General features: G+C 35.5%; 2 protein-coding genes across 3 annotated transcripts in view; one reads left to right on the top strand and one right to left on the bottom strand.

Moving 5' to 3' along the window:
- LOC105156293 (AP2-like ethylene-responsive transcription factor At1g16060) lies at positions 16,166-18,328 on the top strand. 2 transcript variants are annotated; one of them, XM_020692057.1, is made up of 8 exons: positions 16,166-16,394; positions 16,486-16,568; positions 16,688-16,696; positions 16,793-16,881; positions 16,969-17,042; positions 17,124-17,174; positions 17,294-17,361; positions 17,472-18,328. In XM_020692057.1, the coding sequence occupies exons 1-8, from the start codon at positions 16,171-16,173 to the stop codon at positions 18,053-18,055; spliced, it is 1,182 nt and encodes a 393-aa protein (XP_020547716.1). In that variant the 5' UTR covers positions 16,166-16,170; the 3' UTR covers positions 18,056-18,328. The 2 variants fall into 2 exon arrangements, with proteins under 2 accessions (XP_020547716.1, XP_011070692.2); XM_011072390.2 differs by having other exon boundaries at positions 17,294-17,370.
- The window catches only part of LOC105156013, a gene marked incomplete in the record, with an annotated part of 7,296 nt that continues 7,169 nt past the window's right edge, over positions 23,035-23,161 (bottom strand). The window contains 1 exon segment of the mRNA XM_011072028.2: positions 23,035-23,161.

Below are 23,161 nucleotides of genomic sequence, written 5' to 3'. Positions count from 1 at the left end.
TATCAATTCCATCACAAATATTGTCACAGACCATCTTCTTCTTCTTTTTTTTTTTTCTTTTTGAAAGGGAAATCAGGTATCATTAAACCAAGTCAGTAGAAACGATTGAAAAGAAAGAGGAAACAATCGAGCTAGTGAAGGAAAGACCCTCTCGAAGGTCTTAGTTCCACGAGTTAACTTATGAGCTACAGTGTTAAGTGCTCTACGGACAAAAGAGAAGTTTGATCGAAAATTAAAGATAAAGTATGAATGTCATGACATGAAGGACTGAAAAATGAATTATCATCAGTTTGTGAACACAGTCACTGGATAATCAACAGGTTGTTACTCTCAATCACCAGCTTCTGCTATCCCCTTCGACCAACAAGGTTGAAGCTCTCTCAAATAACCAACCATTCAACATCCTTTGTTGATGATGTTCCCTATATCGCGTGATTAGTCATACCACCACTTGGCCTATAGAGTCTTTTGCAATAATTCCTACTCCTACAAAATAGCACTATCAACACTTACTTTAATCACCCCCACAAGTGAATGCCTCCAATAAAGCATACTTCTCTCGTTGAAATTCCTAATCCTTTGTCTGTATGTTGTTTGATAAGCCGATAGATATGGGCGATAATCAATACGACACCTAGTAAGATCTCTATTTGTTTTCATTACCCTCTTATTCTTTTGCCCACTATAAGAACTAGAAAAATACAATACAAAATTCAAATTCAACCCCCTGAAGTTCTTCAACCATAAGCCGAAACTAACCTTCCCCTGATACTCGGCCATTTTGATATTAAGTCCCAACGTATGTTCAACATTCCCTAGACTTCTGTGTAAAATGGCATTGGAGGATAATATGTTCCAATGTTTTGGACTGGGTGTGTCACTAATCTCAGAATACTCATCGAAATCCACTCTTCGTCCAACCAAAGTTTGTCAATGTAGGAAACGCATCCAAAGCCAAACTCTAGGCAAACATCTGCACTTTATAAGGGACACGAGAATACCACATAAATCCCCACGATGCATTAGTCTCCATTGAAGAGGAATCCTTTCATGTGAAGGTTTTATGCTAGGAAATAGACCGACATGACTTGTAGAAGCCCATAGATGCCTAGTGCATTGGGTGATATTAGGACAATTCCACCCTAAAGGGACTAAGAGGATTTAGTCACGATCCTCTTTCTAGAATAGATGGTCAATGATGCGAAAGCCCCATTGCTTAATGAATGGATTAATTAGTGCCTCAGCACGAATATTTTCACAGCACACCAGAACTGGAGTGACAATTTTGAAAGTAGACTCCCTAGGATCCATGAATCACCCCAAACTTTTACTTTCGGCCCCACACCTACTTCTATTTACAATCCGCACAAACTATTTCCATACCAATGAAGGGAAGGATCCGATTGAAGCCTCTAGTGGATTCATGTTAGGATAGTATCGCGATTTAAGAATGCGCGCTACTAAACCATCCGATTTCTGCCACCATCTCCATAATTGCTTACCAAGCATGATGGTGTTCAAGTTCTTAAGTGATGGAAAACCTAATCCTCTTTTATATTTCGACTACACAACTTTCACTAAGTGACCTAGTAGATTTTGTGTGAATCCCCATTATGTACCAGAAAGGCCCAATCAGAGTCTCAATTTTGTTCAGATGCGATACTTGGAAGTCAAACACACTCATAGCATACGTCGATAAAGTTTGGGTCACTACCTTAATAAAGACTTCATGACCAGATTGAGACAGTGTTTGTTCTGCCATCCTCTAATCTTTGCCCTAACTCTATCTTTGAGAGACACAAACATAACCCTCTTCGATCGGCCTACCACCTCTAGAAACCCCATGTAGACATCATGACTAGTTGCAAATTGGATCCCAAGATTGCAGACAAACTCGTCAATACTCCTTAATCCGTATTTTTGGTAACCAATGCAACTTATTTATTTAAGTTTATTGTTTCGGAATGCTGCAACATACATCTGCAAAACATCATGAATGGCTCGAATTGCCTCCTTAGATGATCAACACTAGATGAAGGTATCTTCTTCAAATAATAGGTGTGACACTTTCAGAACCCATAAAGAAATATTGACTTATAGTATCCACCTGTTCTAGAAGTGAACTAAGAGCTTCTGTACACATACTCTTTGTTAGAGTCCCCTTTGTGGATGTAGATAACTAAGACTTGAACTATTCAACATAAAGAAATAGGACATAGTAGACACAAAAAACATTATGAGATCAACGATTCGACTATGAAAGCTCAATTTTAAGAGGACTCGCCGAAGAAAAAACTACTCCAGCTTATCTTGAGCTTTACTAACATGAGTTTAAAAGTCATGTGACCTATTTTCCTTTTGATCTGGTTCTAAGATGATGGTTCACTTCATAAGCTACTATCACATCACCCGTGGTTAATCTACCAAGGACGAATACCAGTTGATAAAGAAAGAAAATATTATCAAGAAATGGTTTCAATTGGTTTGTTGAGATTTTTTAACGATCTTGTAGAGTACATTACATAGGTTGAATGGGGGAAACTAGGTCATTGATTCTGGAAGTTTATACTAAGAGATAAGAACGATGTTTGTGTGATTAAAATATTAATAGATATAATATTTACGAAGAATGTGCAATACAACATACATCAAATTTTAAAATATGCCAATAGTGTTAAAAGAAAATATGAGGCATACCATCCGACTCGAGGGCCTTGAGAGGAGTCATTCGGAATATGGCACTCGTGACCTCCTTAATAGTGTAAGGTCTCAACAGCTTTTCATTCATAGGCTCGTGTACCCTAGCCGTCAAACCTACAACCCCAGTTTTTTTGACGTCCTCCAAAGGAAAATCTATGTAGTAGACACTCTAATAATGTTCTAATATAAGTTTTTGAATCCTTCCCCCTTCCATCAGCTAATTCTGATCATTATCTTTCAATCTCTCAATCCAATTAGTATGAAAACATCTAGATGCTTTGGAGTGGAAATGTGGTTGTGTTTTGGTCCCTCTCTCTCATCCAATAAGACTTTGCTTGTTGTTGACAAAAAGACTCTTCTCTAAGATAAGTTCCTCTAATTCTTTCATAAGAGCTTCTTTCATGCTTTTACTCTCAATCTAGATGTTCTTTCCTAAAAAATCTGCAATCTTGAACTCCGGATTATTAACCTTCTTCCTAAACTCTATAGCATTGAAATTTTTGTCTGAAAGCCTTGGCAACTAACTGCATCGATCGATCATCCCTTTTAGAGCATTTTGTTTCAGTAAGGTCATGAATCTCCCAAAAATTTCTTGATGATCTTCTCACTTTCTGGTGGGTTTATCCATGTTGATTCAACGCGGAACACCTTCAAAGCGAAAGTATTGTGAATAATTATGGGCATCAATTAATGAGCAAAGGCAAATCGTTGAGTAAGCGTCACTTGAACATTCAAACTTTTCTGTATCCACTCCTAATTCCCACATACTCGGTCAATCCTTTCGCGAATCATTTCCAGCTCTAGTTCATTATTACACCACATGAATATTTCTCAACAAAACCCTCAAATCATTTAGCTTCGTTTCCTGAATAGCCTTTTAAAATCAGATTTTTGTCAAGAAGCCCTCAAATTTCCACCGATTTTCTCCAAATTGCCAATAATTTTTTGTTGAAATCCCCCCCCCCCCAACCATGCTTGCCAATAATGTTGAAATCCCCCCCCCCCCAACCATGCTTGTCATGACATTGAGTGAAGCCATAAAAAAAGAGACCAAGTATCCTTCCATTTACTTGCGTTGACTCTCCATAAATTCTAGTGAATCGCCATCCTGAAGAGCCATCCCCACCACCAACTATAGCATTAACGTGATTATGTGAAAAATTCTGCACCTGCACTGAAACTGATTTAAGCCAAAATAATGTAATCCCTCCATTCTTCCTCTCCTATCCACTCCAAACCCATACATGTCTAACTGCATCTTGAGAAAGTCAATTCTACTCTGACAATATTTTGTTTCAATTAGTTAAACAACCTCAGGACAGTGTGCACGAATGAGGTGGCACAACCCATGTATTGTCAAAGCACCACCAATTCCTTGATAGTTCTAGATTAAGAGTTTCATGTCATCTGGCGGGGCTGCCAACAACCTCTGACGTCTTAATTATTGGATCGATATTTTTCTTTCCACAAATTTTAAGTTGTATCTCAACATATGTCTGATTCATCTTTGATGTTTGTCATTTCAAAGGGGTAGACAAATTTCCTTCTAGCTGGGAATGAATTTGTTTTGGATGTTTTTTTAGTCATTTGCTAACTGAGTTAGTAGGTCGATGTTACCTAGTATAGGGACGAGTAATAATTGGGTAGGGGGACACAGATAACAATTATTTGTTGGTAGCATCAAAGTAAGGTCAGGTATGGTTCGTGAGTTAAATGACTCCATTTTTATAGACTTCGAGATCTGGTTACACATTGAGATCAAGGCATGTGTGGGAAATAGGTTTGTGAGGGCTAAAGTTGGATATCCTTTGAACTCTATGAATTGCTTGAGATAAATTAGCATACGACTTGATGGTGCCACCCCCTGTCTAGAGTTATTCCCCGATACAGCACGAAGCAAACCCTCTTATGGAAAATCATCACTTGGATCAGTAAACCCTAGTTCCAATTGTGTCTCACACATACGGACTAGATGCCCTAGTTTTCTACACAAGTAGCAGAATTTCTTGAGCCGCTCATAAGGGAAGATGAGAAGATTCCCCCCCCCCCCCCCCCCCCCAACACAAAATCTTAGGAACTTGAGTTAGGGGCTCCATAATATTGGTGCTAACGCTCATACGTATTCTTGATCCCCACCAATTTCTTGAAGTATCCAAGTCTAAATCTTGAGATCTGCCTAGACAATTCCCAATAAATGTAGCCACATCACTTTTCATCGTCCCCATCAACAAATTATGGACATCTATGTAGAAATTGAATCAGTCTAATTCAAAATGTAAAGGATTTTCATCTCTTTCAACCTCTTGCAGAACCACTAGCGCCTTCTCATTCTCCCACGGGCTTATATCAAGAACTCTCTTACTGTCCAGTTGGTGCTGAAAATGGAGGAAAGTTTTATCATCCTCAATTTCCCTAATATGAAGACCACAAATTAGATTAAAACCGAAATCAATGTAGAACAAAAGGCTTCAAAATTTAGGGTTTTCCATATGATGACTTTCCCAACCATGAAAAAACCGCTTGTATCCATCCTCATGTCCATAAATTTATTGTTAGATCCTCCTCCATTGGATGTCTCAAAATTGGAGTACAGCCTATCTGCACCAGGGTGGGGGCAACAAATCAGATACGAAATCCTGCCCACTGCAAAGACAAAATCAGCGAAAACCAAAGACACAAAAAAATAACGTAGTAAGAAACGAGAATGGCAATATCATGGAAATTCTAAAGTAATCAAAAGAAAATTGAAGGATAGAGACATCAAGTGCACTATGATGAAACAAAAAGAATTAAAAGAGCCAGGATCATTAAGGACTTGAAATCCTATTCACTTAAACCTGATTAGTGTTGCATGTCATACGATCAAGTGGCCAGATAAACGAGATCCAATATAGAATTGGATAGACCTCAAAGGAAGACATGAAAACCTAAACCTAGGTCGTCGATCTCCAAGAAATCAGAGAAACTCACGAAAACCCTCATTCGAAAGGAAAAGGACTCTCAGTCACGCGAGAAAATTGTGCTAGCCATAAATCACTTTTTGAGATTTGTAGAACTAACTCACATTGTTTCTTCTATAAATTATATTAATAACTAAATTATTGGCACTACAACTTGATTTGGCAAATTATCGTAATTTCTATCACAAATTTGTGATTGAATTGTCGACGCAAAACTCTGCCACAAAGTAGTGGACAAAAATACCAGAAGCTAGACACCGCATTTTCCATTGCAAAGTCCTACAATATTGTGACCCTAATAAATTTTTTCATAACTAGCCTCGACCAGTCAGTTCGATCAGGAATTGGCCATGCATTCGGAATCTGATTCATAAGTATAGAACAACTAGCAAAAAAAAAAAAAAAATCAGTGCGCACTGGTCAAAATTAGTCCGTCTAATAATTGGTCAAGATTGGGTTTGACTTATTTAAGAAAATATAGTTGAAAAAACGTTATAGTAAAGGAGAGAAAGTATAGGGTTTTCCTTACTCATTTTGCAATTTGGATTTGCCTCAACCCTCAAGCCCTTAAAGTTCATCCAAACTTCCAAGTTTTCTCATATGTCAACTTCAAAAGGCAAAAAGTATAATGATTTTACAAATTATAATAAATTTGACTACTTTTATTTAATTATTTGTCTATTTCAGTCAATATTTATAATGAAATTATGCATTAATTATATTAAATTGGATAGTATATTTCTTCTAAATTTATTTTTATTTTTCTCATTTTTTTGTTTAACCAAATATTGATATATCATATATATTGATGTATGATATGTGTATATATATAAACAATAAGGTGCAAGTCAATCGATTTTTTATCCAACCTGATCGGTCATATCAGAATCCCAATAATTTGATAACTTAATCAGTTCGATCTCCGATTCGATTATGAAAACATTAACTCCAATTACTGTTGGATTTTTCCTACCCAAATGAAACAAAACTTGTGATGGTCATATCGTTTCGAATTTCGTCGCCGGAACTTGTGCTTTTTGATCCACAACTATTATAGGCTGACGGGTAGGCCAGGTGTTCATGTAATGGCTTCACAGATTCCACGAAGTATATCAAGACAAAAGAAAGTATAAGATTTGATGCCTGCTTAAATGCTAAATATATAATTTTAATGGTAAACTTTAATTGGGCTTGAGGCATGATTGCAACATCTCGAAAATGAGAAAGGGGTTTATTGTTAATTTTTTTTTCCCCAAAAATGGTTTCCAGTTGATGTATATTCCACCAAATCTTGACCTAGATCTTGCCTGTTATTAGCTACACACATTACTATCCCCACTGGGAATCCAACGTCCTGATTTTATTAACAAAGAGTATATATCATTAGAGTCTATATTATTTTTTGTACACATATATAAGTTTTATTGTATTATTATCGTGTATATAAAGTGTGGCAAAAAAAGGATTTCAAAATATAAGAGTGACAAATAATAACCTACAATAAATTATTTTTTTGTAATTGCAGGACTCCGGCCAACAAATTTTAAAGGTGGCAAGTTGACAAAACTAGCGCAAATTTTTTGGGGCTTTTGATCATCGAGCTTTTTTTTTAATTACTTTTTTCTGCGACGTAAGCGCTAATTACACGGAAAAAAAATTCCTGTTGTATAAACAATGATGTGGAAAAAAAGACTGAAACACTTTTTTATTTTGGGTTATTTTACGACTGGATATTTTCTTTTCTCTATACTTTGCTATGTAAGTGCTTACATGAAAAAAAAAAAAAACGTCTAATTCCATGAAAACAAATTTTGAATTTATAATATATTAGTTGACGTGGCGCGTTGTCTTTATGTATATATAATAAATAATCTTACATGCTTTAAAATATATCATGAATTAGAATAAAATATATAACACAATAAGTCATCAATTTAAAAAGAATTTAAAAAAAATCAATTTAAGGGTATTATGAACATTACAAAAAATATAAAGATATAAATTTATGAAAGATAAAATTATTATTTATAAATAATTATAAATTATAAAAAAATAATATAATATTTTATATATTACAAATTTTATTAAAAAATAAACCTCACCCGTTCGCCATCGGAACCTCCCCCAATCCATCCCCTCGCCCTGCGCTAGGCGACAGCAACGTCACCCACCTTTGCTGGGAGACGTGGGTAACGGCAAGGGGGATGGATTTGTGGGGGTGGGGGCGCTGATGAGGGTTAGTTTTTTATTTAAAACTATATTATATAAAATAATAATTTTATTTTTATAATTTATAATTATATACATGGTATAAATTTAAATTTAAGCACCAGTATAGCGGATAAAAGGTAGAAAACTTCTCAGTTAACAAAAATTCCAAATTAAAAAAAAAAATCTTAATTTTGTCCACTCAACAAATGACGACTTTTGAAATTTCAGCAGCCGAAGGCTTCTAATTGTAAGAATTAATTAACTGTAGATTATTATTTGCCACCTATATTTTTAGAATTATTGTTTTTGCCACCTATATTGTATATGGCACAGTAAATATATATAATTAAATATATATATAAATCTAATTTTTGAATCAGAATTTTCGATCATTAATGTTGTCTTAATAATAATTTCATAATTAACGAGTTTAGAAAACTACTGTAAGACTCCACCTCAAAATAGAAAAATCCAATTGATCCGAACAAATAAACCCATCATCAAGTCCAACAATTCTGGTGCTCACCGTTTGTTCAGTAATTTGCTATATTTTCTCCCGCGTTAAATGCAATAAAACCTCCTATAAAAATAATAATAATAAAAAAAATTCTTCTTAAAAGAAAAAAAATAGAAAGGAAGTCAATTAACTCCCTGACGTACTCCCTCACGCGGGAGATAGTGAGCTTCTATTTAAAAATTCAAGAGTCTCGTTGCCATTTTTTTGTATTTGTAAAAATAATATGGATATTAATATTTTCGTAAGAGGTTATAAAATACAATTAACCCTTTTCTCCTATTCTAATATGACGCGGGCTTTACCCTAAAGTCTTAAAATTTACACAAAAGCCTCAAACTCTTTTGTTATTACAAAACATGTCAAGATCCGTATTTTCTAACATTCGACTATCTAATAAAGCCAAAATCCACAACACAATATTCCCTAATCTTAAACACCTCGAGCATATTAAAATGAGAAATGAAGCAAAATGTTCATACCCAACATACACAAAGATGCCCTAAGAAACAATAATCATACTAAAACAAGTGAAAATTTTCCCTGTCATTCGCACACATCAATGTCACTTAAAGCAGTAAACATGTCCAACTTTTTGTCCAATCCAAGTCTTTGCCATAGGTATAGGATACTGTTTTCAGTCTAAGCCCCATAGACAAAAACAAAGGAAAAAGTTGAAACATATTGAATCTTTCCAAAGACTTTAGGCAACGAGAAGTTCATGTGGGTGCCCTACAAATCTGTGGGAACGAGTGACTGATAAAACCCAATGCAGATTTCTTGACAAGAACCTATTTGTATTAGCATTATGTTTTTTGCTTTTTTCACACTTTCCTTTCTCTTTCTCTTTGTACCGTTCTTGATTCCCCCACTATTTTCGTAGTTTTATTCCTTCTCTTCATTAAAGCTAAATGACATTATTTTGGGAGGGTCCCATGGTTTTGAGAAACAAAGTAATACGGAAAATTCTTGCACAAATCAGGTTCGATGGAATAAAACTAATTATATAAATAAATATGATACACTTGTCATGTGATTGGTCACTCTCACTATCCACACGATCAGTGTATTGTATTTGTTATATTATTTGTTCCGATCTAATGAATCCAAACTTAAATTAGAATTTCTCGAGCAGTATGATCAAATCAAGTTCAAATATTTGGTACTCCTCCATGGAAATTTTCAAGTAGTATGAAAATTAAAAGTTAAATCATAATTAATAAGCAATTATTATATAAATTTATATAAGGTCCTAATATTTTTTTCCTGTCTTGTGATTTTGGTAGCTGGAAAAGACTTTTTTTTACTTACTCGTTTTGACGTATATGTTTATTTAATATGGATTTATTTATTTATTTATTATTGCATGAGCGATGATATTCACTTTTCCATCAATCAATTGCATTTTTATGGTTAAAAAGCAATCAATCTACAATAAGAATAATCGTATTTCACACTAACTGTTGTATCTCACCAAAATTTATATGATGAACATAAAAGGAATAAAGGGAAAAGTTAATATTGAAGTGGAATACAAATAGAATACATTTAGCAAATTTCAAAAGATGCCAAACAAACAAATTCTAATGAGCATATTGTGAAAAAGTATTAAATTGTATTAGTAAAGTTATATTGAACATTCAAAAGTGGAGGCTCTTTAGACATGTTTTTCAGTTTACGGAAATTAATGTTTTATTATACGTTGGATAGATAGGTAAGAAAATGATTCTCAATATCTAAAGACAAGAATACAGTTAAGAAGCTTTAAATTCTAACAACTACCATAAATAAACATATTGTGTTGAACACTGTCAAACTTTGTTAACTATCATAAATAAACGGGAAAAGTATTATTTTAGTCCGCTAAGTATGCCTAGTTTTAATTTTAATCCGATAACTATATCCATTTTTGTTTAGATCCAATAACTTAAAAAATTACTTACTTTTAGTCCTCTGGCAGATTTTCAGACAATTTTACCCCTATGAGTGCATATGGACTAAAAATACCTTTCAAAACTTGCATAGGGGTAAAATTGGCCGAATATCTGCCAGAGGACTAAAAGTAAGCAATTTCATAAGTTACTGGACCTAAATAAAAATGAACATAGTTATCGAATTAAAATAAAATTACACATACTTAGCGGACTAAAATAATACTTTTCCCTAAATAAACTACAAATTTTGAAAACATAAGAAATAGAAACTAACTTATAAGGTTTGCTTTTCATAAAATATTTTTAATAGAGAACTGTTTTAGACAAGAATGATAATTAATGGTTTCATTACATAAATAATAATAGCTTTTAGGTACTCATAACACTTTGAAATCAATTAGCCCTCCCAGGACCAAAGGTGATCACACACTATACACTCTTTTTTCTTTTTGTTTTGGTAAAAGCCATTCATGTCTATACGGTAGGTTTCGCTGAACCCCTATCTATTTATTAATCTCAAAGAAAAAATTTCCTATACAAGGCTATTATCAATAAATTTTGCACTACGCCTCTTGCTGATATCTAGACCTGTGAATTCGTTATAAGCGAAAATTGTTTTTGTATTGGTTCAATGTATTTTCAAAATTCGACTGTAATAAAATGGTTAAAAATGAATAGCGAACCAAATGTATTTAAGTTTTTCGTTCAAAACGTATAAAATATTTTCACTTATTATTCATGTTCGATGGCATATTGCAATCAACCCCCATAAAATACAATGTCCATATTTGCAGTATGATATAGAAAATATCAAAATTTATAAGATATTTACTTTATTAATTTTTTATTCGCATGGAATGATGTATTGCGATCACCTTGCTTACAAGGTATCTAATTATCAACTCTTAATTCATGTAGGATGGGATTATTAAAATTCTTTGTGGTACAACATCCTTATTGCAATATAGAGACATCCTTGTCAAGATCTGATATAGCCTATTATCTATCGCTGCGCATCAAAATTCTAAAAGTGGCTCCCATGCGTTCATATATAATACTTTGTCCGGTAGGTTTAGGAGTTGGCTCCAACAAGCGTAGCATAGTGCTTAATTTTCAATTTTACTTAGCGAACGACTCTAGTATTTTTTATCATGCGTCAAATATGCGAAAATTCCCTTTAAACTGACTGAATGCATTTTAAAATTTAATTAGGAACTATTCATTCCAATAGATTATAATTTGAATGGCAAAATTTAATTAGCCCTTCGTTTTATTTAGAGTGAAATATTACAGTGTTGTATTTAGATTATACTTATCATCATCCTTTGAAATCAAATACCGAATTATGATTACTATTTTTCGCTTTTAACCCATCGGGATTCTATTTAATCCTACACAGCCCAACTCATCTAAATTTATATACTTAGAAATTTAAACCCCAACCCATCTCAAATTCCAAATATTCTGGCCCATAATACATTAATTTGATTTTTTTTTTAGAAATGTAATGTATTAATTTTTTATATATTTTATTCTTACTTATATATTTTAAAATATAAAATATTATTTATTATATCCATTAAAAACGACTGTCACGATACTTCAGATGCATCTTCAGCTCTATGTGCCCGGACATGAGTGTGATTGAAGAATGGAGCCCACAGTGAGTGCAACCATGAATGAAGAGCTCATCCGTCCTTACTCCCTAAACGAGGTCAAATTGGTTCTAAATCAAATGCACCCTCTCAGACCTCCGTAACCGAATGGTATATCTCTTATTTTCTTCCAAAAGTTTTGGCACATTGTAGGGGCTGATACGTCTAGGTGTGTTCTGCAAATTCTTAATGATAGGATTCTTGATCCCCATCTGAATGCTACTAACATTGTTCTTATTCCTAAATGTACTCACCCGAAGACCATCACGGATTTTTGGCCTATTAGCTCTTGTAATATTGACCATAAAATAGCTAAAGCCATCGCTAATCAACTGAAGCCTTTCCTTGATAGTATTGTTTCAGTCTCCCAGTCAGCTTATCACTGATAATGTCCTCCTAGCCCATGAGCTTAATCACTATCTCTCACATAAGCATTTGGGTCGCACGGGTCACGTTTCTATTAAGCTTGATATCAGCAAAGCCTACAACCACGTGGAATGAATTTTTCTTGAACGAGCGCTGATTAGGCTAGGCTTTCATTCTAGAGTGGTTTCTTTAATCAAGTTATGTATTACCTTTGTATTCCATTCCTTTATGCTTAATGGTAACCGCTTCGGGGCTATCAAGCCTAAAAGAGGCCTTTGTCAAGAGGATCCTCTTTAGCTGATTTTCTGCATAGCCAAACCTGAGGAGGTGGAGGCAGTTGTTTTTGTTCTGTGCCAAGGTCCTTAGCTGCATGATCCGACACGAAGAGCAGGTGGGGCGAATTTATGGAGTTTTGTCGACATAGTCCCCAAATTTCGCACCTCCTATTTGCCGATGACAATATGATTTTCTGCACAGCCAAGACTGAGGAGGTGGAGGCAGTTTGTGAGCTATTGAGACGCTACACAGACGGTTCGGGATTGCTGATTAATGCTCAGAAATCGGCGATTATGTTCAACAAGAATGTTCTGCAGCCTTTGTGTGATGAGCTGACTGCTATCTTCCAGAGGTAGCAAGCCATGCAAAATATTTGGGGCTTCCCTCAGTCATTGGGTTCCAAGTGTGAGCTATTTGAGGGGCTCAAGGATCGGGTCCGTCAAAAGCTGCAAAGTTGGGAGGGCAAGAAGCTCGCACAGGCGGGACGAGAGGTGCTGATCAAATCGGTGATCCAAGCAATTCCTTCATATGCCATGAACTGCTTTAAAACCCCAGATTCGATGCTAAATGAGCTCGAGAGTATATCTGTAAATTTTTTCTGGCACCAAGACGATCATCGCATGGTTCACTAGCTCGGTGGGATTCGTTGTGTCATAGTAAGAGCGAGGGAGGTCTTGGATTTAGGAGCCTGAAGGATTTTAATCAGGCGTTGTTGTGCAAACAAGCGTGGCGGGTGGTTACGAATCCGGACAGTCTGTTGCGCTAAGTCTTACGTGCTAGATATTTCTCGGATGCCACTTTCTTCGAGGGAGTAGGGAGAGGAGGAGGCTCTTACACTTGCCGATCCATTTTGTCAGCGAGGACTTTGCTGGTGGAAGGGTTACGGTGGTTTGTGGGGGATGGCAGGACATTGTGCCTGACCCCTGGATCCCTCCTCATTCCATCTGGTTTGCCACCTGCCTTCGTTACCACCGGAACTGAGGGTGTCTTCTCTACTGACTCGCGATGGGCTATGGCAGGAGGACTTTATCCGTGTAGCTTTTGATGGCCTGGACGCCGATTGGATTCTCTAAAGTGACGGTTGGCAAGACGGATTAACTAGGTTAGCACTATGACTCAAAGGGGGCCTTCTCGGTCTAGAGCACCTACCTTGGTGTCTCTAGTTCCTTATCGTGTCACCGATTGGCGACTCTCTCAGTGCTGATGCTTGAATGTGGCCGGCATACGGGACTCTGAGCTGGACTGATTTCGCTTTCTTTTTTACTGTGTGCTAGCTGCTGTGGGCTAACCGCAATGCACGATGTTACGAGGGTTGTGGGTAGGAGGCGTTAATACTCATCTCCCAGGCATTTAGGATGCTTCCTTCAGGGTAGTTTTGGTTGCTTGTTTTTGGTTTCTGCTAGGTTGGTTTTCTCAATTTCCAATAATATTGACTTTGATTTCGTATGAACTTTGGCCTTCTTTTAGTTATAATATATCAAATTTACCTCGAAAAAAAAAAATGACTGTCACAACAATTAATATAAATTTGAAAAAAGATATTTGGTTAAGGAGATAATAAAATACAGTCTAATTCCATTGTTGAATCCGTCAAGACGGAATTTTAGTAGAATTATATCATCTCCAACTTTCTTCACCAACACATGAGACAAATCAACTGTTAAGTTCGAATCAGGAAAGAAGCCGAACGCAGCAGCCTAATTAACCATGTTCTGATATGCTGGACGAACAATCCCAGGAAAAAAATAATTCGAGAACCAACAAACATGATCCAACAATTTGTCGCATAAAAGGACATGTTTGTTACTCCTTACATTTCCCATCCTATGTTATACTACACCGTGATAATTTGTTTCTTTCCAATTTAATTCAGGGTTTTCTCTATGTTTTGTTTGTTATACTTGAGTTACTTCTGTAACATTACGATACTAGGTGGGAATTTATTTATTTTTTATTTGAAACAATGAACTATTATTAATTAAAATAATTTAATTTTATAATCATTTTTATTAAATATTAATATTTAATAAAGATAATTATAACGATCATACCTTCATCAACAATATCAGATAAGGGAAATTTAAACAACACCTACTAGTACAATAGACAACACCTATTATATAGTAAAACAACAGTCCACATATAAATTGGCGATATTAGGTGGGAACTGCGAGACTTGTTTTGGGGTCTTGACCAAATTCATTTTCAACCGAATAAATTGAAAAAAATTTAGGTTGTCATTAATGTTTGCGATCTTATTTCATGTTAATAAGAAAAAAATGAAATGAAATGAATTTGATTGAGATGAATTTTTTTAAATATATAATTTAAAATAAAGTGTAATGATAATAGTCGATAGAAAAAGACAATCCTACTGAAAAATTAGTACCACTAGAAGTGTAAAATCTTTTTAAATTTTGATTTTCTTTTAATGATACTTTATGGATTTCCGAAGTAATGGTATATTATAGCAAACGAAATTTCAATTTTTTCTAAATTATCATTTAGTCCTGCTATCTCAAACTTATTAATTTGCTGCAATTTAAAATTAAGACTTCGTTTTTTAATTACAAAAAACTTATTTGCTTAATTTATCATTTTATTAAAGTAAAAATGTGAGAGTATTAACTCTAAGAAAATACTTTTTCAAATGAAAATTACGGAAAAGGTAAAATTATACTTTCAATTCTATAATTGTGATGGTACACATATTTAGTCTTGCAATTTATATATCTTTCATACATTTTATCTTAATTTTGACAAATTTGATCTTGGACCTCGCACATTTGGTTCTGAATTGATAATTTTTTCCTAAATTTGATCTTCTGTAAAAAAATTTTGCCAACCTCGCTCCTTTAACGAGAAATCATATATAAGTCAGTAATAAGTTAATTTTCATTTAGTTTTTTGTTAATATCAACAAAGCCAGTGAATTTTGACTAATAGGAAGAACTAATTTGTTAGACGGAAGCAAACCTTAGAAGTGCCAGATGTAATTCCCAAACCACAAGAAGTTTATGTGTAATTACACCAAAGCTGGGGAGGAGAGTACAATTATCCCAATTTATAATTATTAAAGATGCACGACTAGAACTAAAAATGTAATAGTTTTACTAAAACAAATTTATACTTCTTCAACTCTTTTGTAGCTTTATACCAGTTAAAACTTGAGTTTCAATCATCAGTCATACATTGCTTAATAATCCTAACATAAATAACTATGAAATAAAATCTGGACTTCCCCAACGAATTAGGAATAAAGGGTAGAAGTGAATAACAACCTGGAAAACATCGAACGTTCATCCAGCATGAATATCATCATAATCCAACTATCTGTAATCTGAACAGTGAGCTTGATTAGGCATTCAGCCAAACGGACAAAAAACACACTAAACTTGTCACCGTAATCATCGTTTGCCTGTCTTGTCTTTTTACATGGTGACAAGTTTTATTAACAAGAAAGTAACAAGCAAAAGGACGTGCAACTTCTGCTCATTTATATGAACCCGCGTGCGCCCTTTAGGGAGTATTAAGTGATGAACAGCAGCATGAAAATGGATAGTTGCGCAAGCCCTGAAAAGCGTTCGTTCGCCATCGTTGAAGCGGATGCCCGCCAAGAGACTAAGTGTGCAAAGAGGCGCCGGAGATCTCCTTCGTTAGTGACGCTGAGCTACAATGAACAACAGCAGCATCCGCAGGCATTGCAGATTGATCCAACTGCTGCTGCTGCTGCTACTACTACAATCAAGAGGAGCTCAAGGTTCCGAGGAGTTAGCAGGTCTCTGGATTCTTCAATTCACAAACATTTGTTTTATCGTTTTCTGCTTCTAATTGGTCTTGATTTGGTTCTTGCTTTTTCCTTTTCTCAGACATCGGTGGACAGGGCGTTATGAAGCTCATCTGTGGGATAAAGGGTCTTGGAATGTAACACAGAAAAAGAAAGGAAAACAAGGTAACTATTTTATTTGTGTTGAGTTGCTAATTTCAGTACTGTAATGCTTATTACTAATGCATTGTTGCTTTTGACAATGTGCTGATCCTCTGCGGGCTGCATTTGCCGGTATCTAACAGTCTATCTTGGTGAGTTCCTGAGATTGCTGAGATTGATACAGATACCCTTTTTGCTACATAAGCTTGGAGAATGCTAAAACTTAATTATGGTTGACTATTTTTAAGGGGCATACGATGAGGAAGAAGCTGCGGCAAGAGCATATGATTTGGCTGCCATCAAGTACTGGGGTACTTCAACCTACACAAATTTCCCTGTATGATCCTGTCATATACAAACTTTATACTTTATTTTTTTGTAATTTCCGTGATGATAAGACATGCATATAATTCCTTCCTCCCAGATATCTGATTATGACAAAGAGATAGAAATAATGCAAAGCTTAAGCAAGGAGGAATATTTAGCCTCTCTGAGAAGGTAATTAAGAATGATTCCGGTACTCGATTCAAGTGTTAATTTAGCCGTAATGACTATCTAACGAGCTGAATTTTGATACAGGAGAAGCAGCGGCTTCGCAAGAGGTGTATCCAAGTACAGAGGTGTTGCAAGGTACATCAGACAATATCAGTTCTCGTTCTGTTTTATGTTCCCTTTTCTTTTCTTTCCTTTAAGCCAACCGGTTGCTGATTTTCCTACTGATTATGCATTCTTGTTATTTGAACTTAAAGGCATCATCATAACGGAAGGTGGGAAGCAAGAATAGGTCGTGTTTTTGGAAACAAATATCTATATCTTGGTACTTATGGTGTGTGATATTCATACATACATATATCTTGAATCAACTCCTAAAGTCGTGTTGTAAGGACTTCAATCTTAACTTGGAATATTCCTTTTACATTGTAACAGGTACGCAAGAAGAAGCTGCACATGCTTATGACATTGCAGCAATTGAATACAGAGGAATCAATGCAGTGACTAACTTTGACTTGAGCACTTACATCAGATGGCTAAGGCCTGCTGAGAATGCAGCCGGACATCAAGCCCTGATTAGATCAGAAAACGCAATTCTGCAAGTCGACTCTAACTACAACAACCTCAAAAATGAGCCAGATTTCTCAAATACCAGTTCCATCGGCATAAAATGTCCTGCAATATCTCAGAATCATGAAATCATAGAAAGGAAGATGCCTCTCAGCCCTTGTAACAAGGCAACATCGCCAACTGCGCTAGGCCTCCTCCTCAGGTCTTCCTTGTTTAAAGAACTAGTAGAAAAGACTACCACCACTGCTGCTGCTGATGCTAACGAAGAAAACAATGTCAAGCAACGAGCGTGCAAGGGAGGAGACAATGAGTTTCTGTTCTACAGCACTGGGAATGCTCATGAGGTTGCTTATGATGCAAAGGGCAATGGAATGACTGAGAAAAATGTTTTGTCCTTGTATAACAGAACAGCGCAGTCCTTTTGGAACAATGAGCAATATGGGGGATGAGAGCATATTGGATGTAGGTATTTTCTACTTAAGTAACTGTAGACTATGTCAGTTTACAGTTAAAGAAAGACTGTCAGTTTGGATGCTGAGATAGCCAACAGCTGTGACAATAATAATATCTCTTGATTTGAGGTCAATATGAGATAAGAAACTCCAAGTGGTTTCTGGAGAATTTATAGCTAGATTTGGAACAAACTGGAGAGGTATTATGCACATGCATATGTGTGCGTGTGTATTATTACATACCAGATTTATATTTTTGTGAAAAGAAGAGAGCCCATAATTTGAAATTTTGTATAATCAAATTGTTGGAAAAATAAGGGATTCATAAAATAATCTCATAAATAAATCTCGCATATAATAAATAATTATTTATATGCACAATAAATATATAATCACATTGGCGCATAAATATGGATCACTGAACTTGTAGTAACGGAAGTATGTCGGATCCACATATTTGGATTTGACTCATCGGCAAACTCATGCCTTGATTGGGTCATGAACACGTCGCCTTTCTCACTAATTCGAGATTACTTGATGAACCCATTCATGATCTCCCACATTGGGTCTTACTTCAAATGTTGTGGAAATCGCCAACACGCTTTGCTTGCCTCTATGGATTACTACCAAAGTTACCCCTCTAGAGAGAGGAAGTATTTGGAGAGAGTATATTTTGGGAGAGTGTCACCGTCAACTCATTTGTTTTATCACACTTGTGTTTCTGTCTCTTTAATCATAACCGTGTATGTACTCAACTCTATCACTAAGAGGTGCCATATCTCAACATACATTTGGAGGATTACAAGCTCTATCTCAAATAGGGTTTATCCCAAATAATTCCTTACTCCAACATGTATTTAGAAGACTCAAACTTTATTAGATAATATTTATCCTAGAGGAATTCTTATCCCACCATTAAGTTGGCAAACTTCAAATTTTATATCAAATATGGATGTATATTGGGTCATGGATTCACAAACCCAACCCAATATCCAACAGCTCTCACTCATACATATTTGGCTTAATTTTCATGATACTCATCATCTCAAATTCTCTATCTCACATTCATCCTTTCATACAGGAAATGAGGCACGCGATCAAATGAGAAGGAATAGGGAGACGAGTTATATTAAGTCATCACCGAACTAACATAATCCTACAACTCAACATCTCGTTGTGTTCCACAAACTATGTAGTCGCACTTAATCAAACATCTCTAGATCCCTCAATAAATAGAGCATGCTTAATTCATTCAAATGCGTATTTATGTTCATGATTGGTTGTGATATTTTACAACACAATCACCCGAGCTATGAACAATAGAACACCCGAGCTATGAACAATAGAACACAAGTGCTTTACCAACTAGTTCTTTCTTAGCCTCTCACATGAATTAGCTTGGTCTTGACAGCTTTCCTAGACATGCTTCGATAGACCAAATCACATATCGCCATTAGATATCATATTAAAATAGCATCATCAAGCTCACACCTCATGACATGATGTAGAGTCCCAAATAGTACAAAAGACAATATGGGCTCACAGAACGATGAACTAGGGACCCATTCGGTTACTTTGCATAAGAGGTCGTCACAAAGCACGTGTAGTATGAATACATGTTATGATGGAGCTCCCACTCAACTTGGAGATGTCACTGCTCTTAACATTATATGAACCTAAGTCCAGTTGCTATTTAAGCGCCTGACTTGTGAACCCCCCAGACAGTTGTTAATGCCTTCTAGTAGTTCGTACATTTCGCTCAAAATGGGCTTTTTATGAAGTTTGGACATACTTCATAATCAATCAAATATATGATCTCATCTTAGCTTCTTTAGCTAAAGCGACTATTCATTATACATTGTCCTTCTTCACTCCTCAAGCAAGGGTGATCACTCATATGACTCACTTATCAAAAATGATCTTTTAAGTCACATCATGCTCGCTATCACAGTGCCAAGGTGATTGCCCATGTGAGAGGGCCAATCAGGGCCTAGTGACATTTCAAAATTCAATTCCAATTGTATGTTCTAACAAGCCACAAGAATCAAGTTCTATATGATCCTTTACCACTAATATGCCTTTGCTCATAACCATGGCCAGATAAAATGAACAACCGATCATACCACTCATCAAACATGTTGGAGAACAACTTATCATGTGCAAGTCTCATCAATAATATCTAGTATTTGTATACTAGGTCCTCCAAGAATATTTGGCGCCTAAAGGATACAAATTCTTTCATATGTGCAACGCAACATGCATCATTTGATGATCCATCTGCATGCACGATCCATTTTTCTATTTTTTCTTCTAGGGCTAAGGCTTCCTTTACTCTTGACTCAACTATAAAATGGGCCAAAATTTGGCTTTCACTACTTTATTGGCGCTAAATTCAATTGAAAACACTCCCACTTCCACTGTCGATTTTATCAGTCTGCCCCAGACATCTGGCTTGGACAATACTTGCTTCAATGATTAGATAGCGAGTACTACCATATGGTGTGCCTAAAAATAAGGCATTCGCTTCTTGGCCGACGTTACCAATGCTAGGGAGAATTTCTCTATTTTCCGGTATCTTAACTCCACTCCTCGTAACAATTTACTTACATAATACTCCAACGTATTTCATCCATCTATTTCCCTTGTTAAGACCGAACTTACAGCTAAGTTAGATATCGCTAAATACAACATGAGTGATTCTCCATCTTCTAGATTTGACAACACTTAGGGCATGGAAAAGTATCTCTTCAAGTCTTGGAATGCGATTTCGCATTCTTCCGTCCACTTAAACTCCTTCACCTTCCTCAACATCTTAAAAAAAGGGAGGATTCAGTCGGCTGACTTGGATAGAAACCTTCCTAGAGAAGCTATGTAGCTGTCAGTCGTTGAATCTCTTTTACTGACTTAGGAGATTCCATATCAATGATAACTTTTAGCTTTTTTGGGTTCACCTCATTTCCTTTTCAGTCACCAAATAGCCTAGAAATTTTCCTCTCTTAACCCCAGATGTGAACTTTGGCAGATCCAACTTCATGCCATATTGCTTTATGATCCTAAAAAACATTCCCCTAAAATGATGCAAGTGATCTTCCTCTCTTTTGCTCTTCACGACCATATCGTCAAAATAGACTTCCATTACCTTCCCGATCAAATCATCAAATATTCAATTAATCAACATTTGGTAGGTAGCTCGTTTTTCTTCCATTTCTTAAGTATCCTTTAGTGGGTCCCCCAGAGATGGTGTTAATCACACCCCATCGGGGTCTGTTCTCATCAACGTCATGCCCTCTTCTATCATCTTTGTTGCCCTGTGAGGGTAGAGCATAGGTACTAGCTCCCTCGATCAACTCCTTTACCTCTCCTCCTCTATGTGCTCTTACCCACGATGGCCATGCTTGTTCCTCAATGTGTCGTTCACTCGGAAAATCACTATTGAAATATATGATCAAAAAATCAATTGAATCGATAAATTTTAAAAATTGTTCCAACAATATTTATTGAAGTAATATTGTCTTGATAAATATAGTAAATATTCATTCTTGACATAAACATTTTGTTGTGTTTATTGATTTCGCTAAACGACAATTTAACTTCACAATAAATGCTCACTACCAATTAAATAAATCATATCATTGGAATGTGTATTGGATGATAGTTATGAAACAAATTTTTTTAAGAGTTAGTATGAAACCTTTTAAGTCGAGGAGCTCGAGACTGGGTATCGAAAGTCCTATAAAGACTTGTGTTAAGTATTTTATTCACTAGATGAGTCTCGTATTTCATCGGCAGCAGACATTGGACGTCTATGCAATTTTAGTGGGTGAGTTGACAAGGTGGTCAGCTGACTTAACTAACTCGCAGGAATCGTTAGATGGAAGCCTTGGAGGCTAGGTCGTTGTTACTGAACACCTGAGGAACCATGATATTCACATGATCGTTATTTCTTAGATCTGGCTAGAGGTAACTGTGTCATGGGCATGATCATTATATATATTGTTCAGCGCAGCCAAAATGCGTAGTGAGGATGATAGATTTTGAAAAGAAGATCCGTCCCCTGTAAGTATATGATAGCAGTGTCTCTTATGCGCTCTGGACTACGTTTAGGCTCAGAAAATCCGAGGCCACAGTGATTGATCGAATAGGAAATGATTTCCTATGTTGAGTAATGAAGTGAACGCAGCCTCGAGTTTTGAGCATAGATGCATAGTCCAATATGAGAACCAACACCCAATTTCATAGCCTAGACTAAGGTCGAAAAATGATAGACGAAAGAACTGTACCCGTACAAAATTCAGGAATCTAAATGTTCACGCCGACATTCAATAAGTCAATCGAGGGTAAATATAATATTCATTCAGTTTTTTGGTTAATATCAACAAATTCAGTGAATTTTGACTAATGAAAAGACTTATGGGTTAGACGAAAGCAAACTTCAAGGGTGCAAAATGTAATTTCCCAAACCATATATAGTCTAGATTTGATTACATCATACCTCATTGAAGAGTAGTGTAATTATTCCAAAAGAATTTGCTCTTTTTTTATTTTCGTGGGGAGAAAATTTACTTTTTCTTACTCCTCGAAAAACTTCAACATTTTACAAAACACGAAGGTAAAATGCATTTAATTTTTGATATATACGTTAAAATTTATCATTTTTAATTTTTCTACTGATTTTACAAGTAAACAAGAATACATTCGTACCAATGGATGGATTTATGTCTTTTATTGATTTTCAATTATTGACGATGTCATATCAAAGTATTATGAAAAAAAATTATCATTAGTTAATAAAATTAATAATTGAAATTTTTAATATAAATGTAAATATAAAACATAAGAATGATAGTAAACCATTTTCAATAAAAAATCATATAAATAAATAAATTTCACTTATATCAATGTTTCAAAAATTGAAAACTGAAAATGAAAAAGAATGAAACAAGACATAAATGTCTACGCACACTTCCAGCAGCCTGTATAAACGATGGATTAGTAATCACTCACAGAATCAGCAAGGAAAATGTTACAATCATGTTGTGATCTCCTTTCATTAGATTACATACGTGAAATCCAATTACTTGTTCGTGTCGCACACAAATAGGC

The sequence above is a fragment of the Sesamum indicum genome, linkage group LG2, assembly GCF_000512975.1.
Source record: "Sesamum indicum cultivar Zhongzhi No. 13 linkage group LG2, S_indicum_v1.0, whole genome shotgun sequence".
Lineage (NCBI taxonomy): Eukaryota > Viridiplantae > Streptophyta > Magnoliopsida > Lamiales > Pedaliaceae > Sesamum > Sesamum indicum.
The sequence above is the reverse complement of the archived record's forward strand: the minus strand, read 5'-3'. Positions and strand labels throughout refer to the sequence as shown.